This window comes from Neomonachus schauinslandi, chromosome 3 (assembly GCF_002201575.2).
Source record: "Neomonachus schauinslandi chromosome 3, ASM220157v2, whole genome shotgun sequence".
NCBI classification, from domain to species: Eukaryota; Metazoa; Chordata; class Mammalia; order Carnivora; family Phocidae; genus Neomonachus; species Neomonachus schauinslandi.
In genome coordinates, this window is record NC_058405.1 from 190,037,883 (window position 1) to 190,051,005 (window position 13,123).

At 62.6% G+C, this 13,123-nt stretch overlaps 1 protein-coding gene across 1 annotated transcript in view; it reads left to right on the plus strand.

Annotated features, from left to right (window-relative positions):
* The first annotated feature begins 8,095 nt into the window (after positions 1 to 8,095).
* KLHL30 (kelch like family member 30) overlaps positions 8,096 to 13,123 on the plus strand; it is an 8,892-nt gene continuing 3,864 nt past the window's right edge. Inside the window, exons 1-4 of the mRNA XM_021679012.1 lie at positions 8,096 to 8,869; positions 10,105 to 10,240; positions 12,103 to 12,189; positions 12,683 to 12,838. Coding sequence (XP_021534687.1) covers positions 8,096 to 8,869; positions 10,105 to 10,240; positions 12,103 to 12,189; positions 12,683 to 12,838 — 1,153 coding nt within the window. The remainder of the gene's footprint in view (positions 8,870 to 10,104; positions 10,241 to 12,102; positions 12,190 to 12,682; positions 12,839 to 13,123) is intronic.

A 13,123-nucleotide genomic window follows, 5' to 3' on the forward strand; every position in this document is an offset into this window, starting at 1 on the left:
CCCAGCCACGGCCAGAGCCTCTCTGTCCGCCTCTTTCCAGTGACCTTGGACCATTCCCTTCCCCTCCCCAGGCCCCTGTCCCCATCTGTGAACTGGGAGAGCTGCGGGTTGGAGCTTCCTGCCAGGCCCTCCCAAATTCTCTGGGGTGGAGAGATGGCCCACGTGGGGGTGCCGGCCAGCCAGGGCAGCCACCGGCTGTCAGACGCAGGCTCTGCTGCCATGCCCTGCCCCCACCCCAGGGCTGCAAAGGAGCTGGTCCCCGAAGGGAAGGCTCCCCGTGCGCCTCCTGTCCCGTCCTCCAGCTGCCCAGCCCCGCGGGCCAAGGCAGCGCCAGGGCCCCCGCTGCAGGCTCAGGAGAGCAGGGACGTGAGGGATTTTTCCCAGAGAAGCAGTGGCTGAAGGGAGCTCAGAGCAGAGGAGACTGGCGCCTCCCCCTCACGTGGGAGCTGTTAGACCTAGAGGACACATGGCAGAGGGAAAGGGGGAATGTCCCTTTCTGTGGCCCCTGGATGTCGTCCCCAGCCTTCTCCACGAGGGACCAAGGGAGAAGCTGGATCTCCTCCGAGGGGGTCGCCAGGGCCGCAGCGTTCTGAGGGAACAGGCACTAGGAGCACTAGGGACAAAGCCCCGCGGGGGGCCCATGGGATGCGGCTTGTCCCCCGCCCCCATGATAGCCAAGAGGATGGGTCCCCACCCAGGCCGTGGGGGCCAGGCGTAGCTCAGCTGTGCGGTGGCCCCCGCAGGCAGTGCGTCCGGGAGCCCCTCCCGGCAGCCCCGGCCCCTGGCACAGAGGTCCCTGCAGTGTCCTCACCTGCCTGCAGAGCTTGGAGGGCGGCAGGCAGGGTGTCGGCTGGGGCACAGAGCCCTCCCAGCCAGCCGGCCGGGACGCTCCGGAAGGGTGGAGTCGGGGCTGCAGCGCTGGGAAGGGAGGGGGCGCTGGCTCGGGCTCCTGCCCTGCCCTGGAGCCGCCACTGGAGGTGAGTTTGCTCGGAAGGCCTCCTATCCCTGCGCTGCCTTCACGACTGTGCTCGTCGCCCCTGTGTCCGCAGCGAGCGGAGAGCCGCCTGCGCCTAGAGGGAGTCCCGGCCCTGGCTGGGCACCGAGCCCCAGTCCTGATCTGAGCTCCACGCAGTACCAGAGGCAACATCCTTACCGCACAGAGCCTCCCCTTCCTCATCTGCAGAAGAGGGTGTGGTGCTGACCCGCCCACTCCCACGGTCGGGAGAGGGTGGACGGGTCCCCTGTGGGAGGGGTCTCTGTCCTGAGATGGAGCGGGCTGTAATGAGCAGGGCGCCACCTCCAGGCTCCTGGTCCCCAGATGGGACTGAGCTAGATGGGGGCCCGTCTGCAGGACGCTATCGCTGCCCGGACCTGGCGGGGGGCAGGTCTGAGAGTGGGGCTGGGGAGCCCTGGTGTCAAAGGTGCCAGACAGTCCGATGTCTCCCTCGCTCCTCCTGAGCCACCCACAGGACCATGTTGTTCCAAGAACCTGGCCACGGAGGGCGGCCAGGAGGGGGTGGGCAGTGGACACAGGCCTGACCTCAGAGGTGGTGCCGGCCCAGGGTGCTCAGGAGAGCACTGGACAGGGGGCCAGCACACCTGACTTGGGGTGTCCCTACTCACTCCCGGGGGCCTTGGGCAAGTCCCTCCATGGCCTCGGGACTTTCTCGGGGGTGGGGTGGGACCAAAGCCAGCAGGGGGCGCCCCACAACCATCCTGGGTTCCAGGAAGCTCTGGGGTCAGGGTGGGCTGCCAGAAGAGGGGTGAGGTGGTGGCTCAGACCCAGGTTTGAGGCCGGGGAGGAGGGAGAGGGAGCCTCTGCTGGGCACTCAGAGCTGACTCCCCAGATGCCCTTTTGCAGACTCTGCTTCCCAGGGGTCTGGGCGGTGGCCCCAGGGATTCTGAGTCCCTCAGCCGGGGCTGGTGCTGGGAAAGCTGTGTTTTTCTAAGGCATTCCAGGTGATTCTGGTGCTTAGAGGCCTGGAAACCCCCAGCCCACTAGCAGCTCCCCTGTAGGGAGCAGGTGTTTCCTGCAGGAGTCAGAGGCTGACCCCAGCAAGGCCACACTCTCAGCTCTGAGGCCGCTTTGGTGCCTGTAAGCCTGTCGTCCAGTGGGCAAAAACCCAATAGCCCATATATAGGCATCCAGAGCTGCAGACCTCAGTGAGGTGATCTTTTTCATGGTGCAAACCCAGGAGCTCCCCAAAAAGCTAGCAAAATACCAGAGATACTGGAGAGAGGGAACCCCCTCTTTCTCTCTGGCCCATAAATGTGTGCTGGACAAAGATGAAGGAAAATAAAGGTGTATCAAAGGTGCTGAAAGAACATCACCTTTTTCCTCATGACTAGAATAATTACGGCTAACGACGCAGCTCTTCGCACCTCAATGCATAGGTTGAATGCAGAGTCAGTCTCTTCCTTTTTTTTTTAAGATTTTTATTTATTTATTGGAGAGAGAGAGAGAGAGATAGCTAGAGCCCATGAGTGGGGGGGGGGCGTGGGCAGAGGGCGAAGCAGACTCCCCGCTGAGCAGGGAGCCTGACACGGGGCTTGATCTCAGCACCCCGGGATCATGACCTGAGCTGAAGGCAGACGCTTAACCGACTGAGACACCCAGGTGCCCCTCTTCCTTCCTTTTTAAATGACTCTGAAGTTCATTTGAAAGGAACAGTGAACAAGGACAACTGTGAGGCCGGCCTCCAAGAAGGCCGTCCCGGGACCCCGTCCCCATAGCACATCCTGGGTGCCCCCCACGTTGTACGGCAGAATATGGCAGAAGAGATGGCTCTCACTTCCAAGTAGGTAGTAAAGGCTCTCATCTTCGTTGCTCCCTTAGCTCTGGGGAAAGCCCGGGGCCATGTGTAAGAGAGGCCTGTGCAGGGAGAAGTGAGGCCTCCCACCCCAGTCCGGCCCTCAGATGATGGCCGATCCCTTGGTGTCAACTAAGGACAGATCCTGAGGCAGAACCCCTGGCTAAAGTGCTCCCAGAGCCAGGAACCTGCATGAGATCACAAGTGTTTGTTATTTTAAGACTCTAGATTTTGGGGGAACCTGGGTGGCTCAGTCGTTAAGCATCTGCCTTTGGCTCAGGTCATGATCCCAGGGTCCTGGGATCGAGCCCCACATCAGGCTCTCTGCTCAGCGGTGAGTCTGCTTCTCCCTCTGCCTCTGTGATCTCTCTAGCTCTCACTCTCTCAAATAAATAAATAAAATCTTAGAAGACACTAGATTTGGGGGTCATTTGTCATGCAGCAACAGATAACTAATACAGCAAACAAGATTGCAGTGGAAGAGTCATTTTAGATATGAAGTCTCATAATTGTAGAGCAGTAGTCTATCAAACCAGGTGGTTCTGACCCCCAAATACCTTTCTCTCAGATCAACAAACCAGAACAGAGAAAGCTGAGATGCTTCACACAGAAAACTTTGCCCTAAGACAAAGACGCCACAGCAAATCCGTGGGGGAAAGAAGGAATGGTCAATAGTAGTCCCCAGAGTGTTGGTAAACTATTTGAGAGTGGCGGGAGTAGGACGTTAGGGCAGCCCCTGCCCCCCCCAAAATCCCAGATGGAATAAGAGATACCGGAAGCAGGTAAAGCTCTAAAACCCCCGAGGAGGGGCTGGGCAGGACAGGTGCGCCAGATGGCCTCACCACCTGCGGGTGCCCTCCTGCTGGAGGAAGCGCCCCAGTCGCCATGCCAGCCTGCCCCCCGGAAGGTGCATCGAGCTCTAGAGATGAGCACACACCCTAACTCGGGGACTTCACCCTCTGACTCTGAATCACAGAGGCGGCACCGTATCATTTCTCATAGTCCAAACGGACACGACCCAAATGTCCATTAATAGGAATGACTGGATGTCCCTTCGAATTCTTAAAGTGTGATATGGTCACAGTTTGATGAAATTGAAGATCCTATTTTCAAAGACCGATTGCATCAGAAACGCTGGGGCTGTAATATAAAACGATGAAACAGGATGCGCAAACACGCCCACCGCCGTCCGAACGTTGACGCGGGCAAGACCGGCGGGGGGATTCCCGTGTGTTCGTGGGGCTTGTCTTCTACCGGTCGAATTGTTCTGCTTCATGTTTTCCAAATGCTCCACAAATGAACATGTGTTATTTTTATCATCATGAGCAGGAACAAGCAGCATATTTTTAAAGATTGCACCACTCTGTAGCAATCTGTTGATAAAGATCTGTTTCCAGTGCCTGGTGTCGAGTTTCCCAAACTGACTGGTCATGTGAGGCGCTAGGTCTGCTCTCCCCACGTTCCTTAGGCCTCCAGGGGAGGCAGCTCCCGGTGACAGGGGCCTGTCATCAGAATACCCTGTCCTCTTTCCTCCAGCCTGGGCTGGGTACACATTAACCCTTTGTGTTGTGGCTACAAGGACAGGAGCAGGGATGACGCCTCTGTTCCCCTCTAGTGGCCTCCCCAGGATGGTCCTGGAGACCTCCATGAGCGTCCGCCTTCCCTCTGCGACCACATGAGGCTGATGCTGAAGGCTAGCAGGGAGATCCTGGGACCATCTGAAGCGGGGGCTGGGCTGGGCTGAGCTGGGCTGAACTAGGGTGAACTGAGCTGGGCTAGGCCGGGCTGAACTGGGCTGAGCTGGGCTGGGCCGGGCTGAACTGGGCTGACCTGGGCTGGGCTGGCCTGGGCTGAACCGGGCAGACTGGGAAGGGATGAGCTGGGCTATGACCGAGCTGGGCAGGGCTGGGGAGGGCAGCATGGAATCAGGAAGCACAAGTCAGCAGAGTTTGGAAGCACCTTGCAAACCTGTCATCAGTCAGTCGTGGCCGCCATCTGTGTAAGGACTGAGTTCTAACCAGACCGCACACACCGTGAGAGCAGAACTGTGGCTCCGAGCTCACAGCCATCCCGTAGGGAGCAGGGCCAGCGGCTATGATGGCCAGACAGGGGTCACCTGTCCAGGACCCAAGCTGTCATGATATCCCGATACCCTTAAGAAATCACCTAACTTTGCCAGGAGTGGGGGCTGTCGCCCTGGGAGCCTCCCCCACTGGAACCGCGTCAGGCCAGTCTCTGGGGGGGTAGCCAGAGGCCTTCGTCAGACTCGGCCCTCCCCGACCCTCCAGACTGGGGAACAGTGGTATTAGCAAGGCCCACGCGAGTGACGGAAGGAGGGGCGACAGGTGGAGGCCCTCACCTGGCCTCCCCGGGCTGCAGGTGAACACTCACGTCCTCGGCTGGGAAGCTTCGCTCTGACCATTGGCAGAAGAGATGTCCAGAGACCCCCTCTCCGGGGCCTGGGTCCAGCTGGGTTCCAGCTGTGAGGGCTTCCCCTGTGACCACTGTGAACCCAGAGCTGAGGGGGAGACTGCAGGCCACCGCTGCTGTATTTTTAGATGACCCTATTTCTTTGCTACCTCTGGTTCTCACGACGAGTGAGGACGCCAGGGCCGCGCCAGGGCCGAAGCCACGCTGTGACCGGGAGCCTCGGGTCCAGTGTCTCTGTCGCCAGCCCAGCAAAGCACTCAGGGATGCCTCCTTACCTCTCTGGGCCCCGCTTTAACCACCAAAGGCTTCCCGACCACCACTGCGGACCCCAAGTTTAGAAAGCCTTTGCTCACCAATCTGCATTTCCTTGTGATAGTCACTTTCCCGCGGTTGAGAGATGAACAAAAGGCCACTGGGGCACCTGTCAATGACCGTTAGAGAAGCGAGTGCCTGTCAGGCCCTACTGACCCAGGCCCTGAGCTGGGGCCTCCACACCCCCCCCGAGTCTCCAGCCCAGGCTCCACTGTCCCCCCCTGGAATGCTTCCTGCTGTCCGTCCTGGTCCCTGGGGTCCAAGAGACCTCAGCCTTCCTGACGGGGCCAGTGTGGGCTTTCAGAGCAGACAGCCTGGGAGAAGCATCAGCTCTCTCCCTCCCCCACTCCCTCCCAATGCAGACAGTGCTAAAAATACCCTTCTGTCCATCCCCACGTGGTGCCCAGCCCAGCCCAGCCCAGCAGGCCCTCCGGGCCCCTCGCTGGCTGGGAAGTCCTATTCTCCGGCCTGAGTTCTCCAAGGTCCAGGGGCCGACTGAGAGGTAGGGTCCCAGGGGCTCTGGAGTGTGGGCATCGGGGAACGGGAGGTGGGATTTGGGGCAGGGAGCTGCAGGGGAGGGCAGGTTATGGTAGGATAACCGGCGGGGCATAGAGATCACAGCGCTGGGTGTTTGGACACAGAGCCCCCAGCCCCGGTCAAGCTGGGCCCCTTGGGGCACGGTGAGGGCTCAGCCGGCACACTGCCCTCGGTGTCCTGGCTGGAGAGGTGGGCGATGGGGAGGCCGACCACACCCTCCAGCCGCAGCCGGGACCCCAGTGTCCAGTGCCCAGCCGCTGCTGGCTTCAGGCCCTCTGGGTCCTGCCCGCCGAAGCCCTCCTCGTTGCCGGCCTGGACAGGCACCAGGCTGAGGCTCTGAGACTCTCCGGAAGCCCCCACCCCATTGGTTCTGGGACCTGAGGGTGGCAGGTGTCAGTAGATGCAGCTGAGGCCCCATGAGAAGGTGGGTGGGCACCCTGCCCACTGGCTCCCGGGGCGGTGGTAGCTACCGGGAACCCAGGGGTGACAGGAATGTGAGGCCTGGGGCAGTGGCCTTGGGCTCATCTTTTGTCCTCACTCGGCCAGGGGGCCTCCCTGGAAGGGGGTCGGGCAGGAGGGATGCTGGCCGGGGCCCCTGACCTGTCCTGTCCTGGCTGGGCTCCCGGGGTCCTGCCCTGCTCTCTAGGGGCACCGGTGGGGTGGGGGTTGCGGGGGGTGCCTAAGCTCCCGCCTCCGGCGCCATAGCTCAGCAGGGCCCTCCCTGCCCCTTGGCACCCACAGTTCACGGTTCTCTTTTCAGGGCTTTGTTTTTTTTTTTTTTTTAGTTTTCTTATTGTTATGTTAATCCCCCTACATTACATCATTAGTTTTTGATGTAGTGTTCCATGATTCATTGTTTGTGCATAACACCCAGTCAGGACTTTATTATTTTGATCACACTTATTTCACCAAGGGTTTGGTCCCCGTGGCCCGCTGGCCCTTTTCCTTCCCTTTGACGGCTCTGGAGGGCGCCCCCTGGTGAACAGACCATGTCCCGGGGTGCAGCTTTTTTTAGGGGTTGTAGGTAGCTTCGGGTGAAATTTGGGGCAGCTCTCTTGGGGTAAAATGTCAGGAGTACATAAATGAATATGCACACAATTAAATAAGCCAGAAGTGGATTTGCTGAATCCAGTGATACGAACACTGAGTCGAAATCGCTGTCCAGAGAGTTCCCCTTAGTCGTATTTGTCTTTAGCAACCTACACCCGGGGACCTGTAACCTGGGGGTTCGGCGCATAGGCCCCGAGCCTGGCTCCCCCACGTCCTAGCTGTGTGATCTTGGACAGGTGACGTGCTTGTGGTTCCCCCCTTCATGAGGCAAAACCCTGACAGCACCCGCCTCACAGGGTGTTCGTGCGGCCCACGTGAGGAGGGCACACCCCCCCCTCGAGACACGGCCTGGCCCGTGGGGAGCACTGTGACCACAGAGCCCCTTTCCCCGCCGGCCTCTGGATCTGCAGCTGAGAAAACTGGGACCAAGGTCACCCAGCAAGGTCATGGCAGCCCGAGGCTCCATGTAACTGTGGACAGTGAGGATCGGTGGGGCAGGAAAGCTTCCAAGGGCCCTCATCATCCTCCCCAGCAAGGTCAGATCCGGGAGCAGGGGAATCCACTTGGAGGTGGGGGGCCACAGCGATCCCCAGGCTCCGGAGGGTCTGCTCTGCGTAGCCCAGAGCTGTGGAGGGGGCCGGGTGTGGTCTTCGTGCTGGCTTCGCTCTGCCCCGATTACCTGGCCGTGGGTAGGTCTCCGGCCCCCTCTGAGCCTCAGCCTTCTCACTGTAAAACGGGACTAACCCTGAGCCCACCGCACACCTTGGCATGGCTATGATGCTCAGCCAGGGCTGGTGGAAGGTGGAAAGGACTGACGGCCGGAAGGATGGGCGACTCGGGTGGAGGAGCCGTGCCCGCCCGGCGGACCCTGCCCCCTTCTCTCCCCAGGATCCGGCTGGCCGGCGTCTCTCCGCAGAGCGGACAGGCTGCGGGGCCCCTCGCCGGCGCTGGCGGCCATGGTGCGGCACGTGGACGACCTGGATTTCCACCTGCCCTCGCACGCCCAGGACATGCTGGACGGCCTGCGGCGGCTGCGCTCGCAGCCCAAGCTGGCCGACGTCACGCTGCTGGTGGATGGCCGGGAGCTGCCCTGCCACCGCGGCCTCCTGGCGCTCAGCAGCCCCTACTTCCATGCCATGTTTGCGGGCGACTTTGCCGAGAGTTTCTCGGCGCGCGTGGAGCTGCGGGATGTGGAGCCCGCCGTGGTGGGGCAGCTGGTGGACTTCGTGTACACGGGCCGGCTGACCGTCACGCAGGGCAACGTGGAGGCGCTGACCCGCACGGCCGCACGCCTGCACTTCCCCGCCGTGCAGAAGGTCTGCGGCCGCTACCTGCAGCAGCAGCTGGACGCCACCAACTGCCTGGGCATCTGCGAGTTTGGGGAGCAGCAGGGGCTGCTGGGCGTGGCTGCCAAGGCCTGGGCCTTCCTGCGGGAGAACTTCGAGGCGGTGGCCCAGGAGGACGAGTTCCTGCGGCTGCCCCAGGACCGGCTGGCCACCTGTCTGGCCGGCGAGCTGCTGCAGGTGCAGCCGGAGCAGAGCCGGCTGGAGGCCCTGCTGCGCTGGGTGCGCCATGACCCGCCGGCCCGGGCCGTCCACCTCCCCGAGCTGCTCGGCCTGGTGCGCCTGGACGCCGTGCCCAGACCCTGTGTGCAGAGGCTGCTGGCCACCGAGCCGCTGATCCAGCAGTCAGAGGCGTGCCGGGTGGCCCTGTCGCAGGGCCGCGATGAGGTGAGCCAGGGCGAGGAGGGGAGCCCCGGAGACCCCGACCTGCTCGGGGATGGACAGTAGAGTGTGCCTATCCCCGATGCCCTGAGCCTTGCAGCTCTACCTGCCTTAGGCTGATTACCTGTGAGGGCATCACGATTCATCCCCGGTGCCCCTGTGTGTCCCACACCCTGGATGAGAGGGGAGGGGCAACCCACAAGTGACCGTCCGAATCCCGGTCAGAGCCCACAGCTTGGTGCGGACAAACCTGGAAACAGACCGAGGGCAGCGTGAGAAAGGCCAAAGCTGGGCTGGGGGCATCCTGGGCAAGGTGGCCAGTCAGGGGGGCTCTCCGGAGGAGGCAGCACCTTACCTGGGCCTTAAGGGAGGGCTCGGAGCCCGGCAGGAGGGGAAACGGTCCAGGAAGATGGCACAGCCTGTGCACAGGCCAAGAGTGCTGCAGGCCACCTGCCCCTTAGGAAGCTGCTTGAGCATTCACGGGGTGCCGTTTCCTGCTTGTGCTGCGGGGGGCATGGCAGGCAGGGCAGCTCCGGACACAGTGACAGACACAGACCCGATGAATCTGTCCGTGGCTGGGCAGCCTGCTCCGGGCCCTGCCTGCAGGAGCCCTCAGGAGCCAGGCCTGGGGACCCAGCTCGGGCCAGGGTCGGGGTGTGAGGTGGCGAAGCTCTACCCCGTGCTGTTGTCCGGCCCTGCCAGGCACAGTGGGCCGGGCTGGTGCCACCAGGCCACCTCGGAATTGCTGCTGTGGGGGGTGCAGGCCTTGTGCGGGAGGGCCAGAGGCGCAGGGGAGTCCTGGGGGCCTGGGAGCCCCGAGCAGTGGCCACTTGCCAACCAGAGTGGAAGCCTCCTGGCGTTTCCCGCCCAGCCAGGGCCACCCGAGTTCGGCACGCCGCACGCTGGCCCAGGGGAGGAACTGGGGACAGAGGTGGGGTTGGCTCCAAAGATGGGTACAGGGGACTGCTGGGAGGGAACAGCGCTCAGGTTTGGGGCACACGTGCACCTGCCGCCCCATCTCTTCCCGTCCTGAGCGTGTGCCGCCATGCCTGGCCCCAGACAACCACGGCGCGCACACACACGCGCGCACATACGCGTGTGCGCACACACAGCTGCTCCACCAAAGCCCTGCCCCAGAGAAGGCCCCCGAGGCCTGCTGGCGTCCGCTCTTCGCCTTGCACGGCCTTGCACGCCGCAATACGGCGGCCTGCCCCTCTAACGCAGCCTTCCCGGCCCCACAGGCTCTGCTCGCCCTCCCGCAGAAGCTGGAGGAGGTGCTGGTGGTGGTGGGCGGGCGGGCCCTGGAGGAGGACGAGGAGGGCGCCGAGGAGCCCGCCCCTCACCCCAGGAACTTCGCCTTCTACAACAGCAAGGCCAGTGAGTAGCCCGCACGCTGTCCCTGCGGCCCGCGAGCCCCTCGTGTCGCCGTGCAGGTGGAGGGGGTGAGGTGCTCACAGGGAGGGGGCCTGCAGGAGAGCCTAGAGGCCAGCGCAGGGGGAGGGGAAGCTGACAGCCGGGGCACGGTGGCCCCCTCACCCTCCAGCCACAGCTCCCAACTTTGGCCTTTTTGGGCCCCGGAGCCCAGGGTAAAGGGTTCTGCTGCCCCAAATGCCCTGCGTGCCCAACGGAACCCTGGCCCCAAGGGGAGAATGGGGAGCTGGGGTGCAGTGGCCTGGACGGTAGGAGCCCAGGGACTAGGTCAGCTCAAACAGGGTTCTAATCCCAGCCTTTGAGCCGCTCACTTCACAGCCCCAAACCTGTTTCTCATCTGTGGGCGGGGCTCCTCACGTAGCTGGGATGCAGACCCAACGGGCACAGACTGGGCCTCTCCTGCCTGGGGCCCCATCACAGGGTTGCCCAGGAAAGGGGGAAGGGTGGGGGGCAGCAGGGTCTCTGGAGGGGCCACGTTGGCCCTGGGAAGCTCTTCTGAAAGCTCTGAGGAGTGTTGGCAGGTGTCCCGGGGCCACTGGGCCAGTCACCAGCCACCCCCATGGCGTCAGCGGCTGGCGGGCTCTGGGCAGCGTGAGGCCGGCCGTCCCAGGTCAGGGGCTGACGAGGGGATTTGGGGGCTGACGTCAGGAGATGAGCTCTGCTGGCTGCACTTGGGAGCAGCTGTCCCTCCACCCCCAAGGGGAGGACAGCAGGGGCACGCTGGCAGGCAAAGGCCTGGTGACCGCCCGGCCGTCCCCACCCCGGGGTGACACAGACATGAGTCAGGGGGACACACAGTCCCTGCCCAGAGGGCAGGTGCCCAGCAAGGCCGGAGTTCTGCATGTCCCAAAGATGGTCGCAGATAGTACACAGAATCTTCCCCGGGGACCTCCCCGAGGCCTGGGTCTTCCTCACAGCCTTCCATGAGCACCCAAAATGTGTCCGTTGGCTCGGACACTCCCACATAGATTCTCGTTTTTATTTTTTCAAACATTTTCTCATCTCTTGTCTCACTTTACCCTCATGTAGCTCCTTGAGTGTGGCCCAAGTTGGGTGCATGACTCTGTCCCTCGCCGTAGTGACAATAATCCTCAGGTCCGCTGATGGAGTCGTGGCCCCGTGACAGATGCGGGTCGTCTATGCTCCTCCCCCTGCACCTCCCAGTGAGGTGGGAGCTACCCCCCTCGACAGAGGACGAAACTGAGGTCATGGGTCCCCAGGGCCAACAGCGGTACACCAGAGCGGGGGTCTGGACTCTCCCTGGGTGCTGCAAGGCCCGTGTCATGCCCTGTGTGACCCCTGCACGCCCATGCTGCACACAGCACAGAGGGTGCTCAGGGCGAAGAAATGAGCGACGGATGAGGAACGAGTAAATGAATGATGTTTGTGTTCTAACCCACTAGGGACCAGAGGTCAGGCCCTTTAACCCCTCACCCTATCTGAGAGGTGGGACCCAACCCAGGGGCCGAAAGATCCCTTTGGGGTCAGTGAGGTCACCTCCTGCCCCCAGAGCCCAGGCACCTCCCCGCACACCCCGGCTGCAGCCTTGTGTCCGGTCTGTGTGCTGGGCTCCAGGGGGCGGCGTGGGGAGGTGGGGGCCGCTGCGAGCCAGACCCGGCAGGGGCACGTGGAGCAGCTGGGGTGTCACCCCACCCCCCAACTGCGGCCCGCCGAGTCCGGCCGCTTGCTCCTCCCCAGGTGAGGGAACACCCCCTGCACCCGCGTGGGAGGAGGCGCTGAGGGGCGAGGGGAGGCCCCAGCAACGAGCTCAGCCACCCTGACCCTCTGCCTCTCTCTCTTCCGGCCAGAGAGGTGGATGGCGCTCCCAGACTTCCCCGACTACTGCAAGTGGGGCTTCTCCCTGGCCGTGCTGAACAACACCGTCTACGTCACAGGTGGGTTCCCAGCAGCGCCGTCCGGGGAGCTGATCACCGTGACGCCACCGAGAATCAGCTGTCCCCTCCGGCTCAGGCAGGACTCTCCAGACATCTCCGTGACATGAAAACAAGGACATTTAAAATCCACGGGTCCACACGTGGGCGCAGGGGACCGCTCCGTGTTCTGACATGGGAAGCTGGGGTGGACTCGCTAGGCTCCCTCAGCCAGGGCCTCCTCAGAAGGAGCTGTGTGACGGGCAGGCGGGGTCACCCTGCTCTTTGGTATCTGAGAACTTGGGGGCCCGTATACACTTTGGTTGGCGAAACAGTGACCACTGATGAAGATCTGAAACCACGGATCTTGTCCTCCCTGTTTACGGGGCAGGGAGCGACCCAGGCCACCTCCGGTCCCACCCCCGGGCCCAGCATGGGGAGAAGGAGACAGGACCCCCAGTACCCAGCCCCCACTAGCCTGCACACCCCAGGCTGAGGGACAGAACCTCTCCTACAGGTGGCTCCCGGGGCACCAAGACAGACACCTGGTCAACCACCCAGGCCTGGTGCTTCCCTCTGAAGGAGGCCACCTGGAAGCCGGTGGTACCCATGCTGAAGGCTCGCACCAACCACGCCAGCGCTGCGCTCAACGGGGAGGTCTACGCCATTGGCGGTAAGGCCTCTCTCTCCGCTGGCCCCGGGCAGCCTCCTGCTCGTTGCAGCCCCCTCGCCCCCCTGGGAGCCTCTCAGTCCCGCAGCAATGGCTCCCCAGGGCGCCTGGGTGGCTCAGTTGGTTGAGCGGCTGCCTTCGGCTCAGGTCATGATCCTGGAGTCCCGGGATCGAGTCCCGCATCGGGCTCCCTGCTCCGCGGGGAGTCTGCTTCTCCCTCTGACCCTCCCCCCTCTCATTCTCTCTCTCTCAAATAAATAAATAAAATCTTAAAAAAAAAAAAAAGAA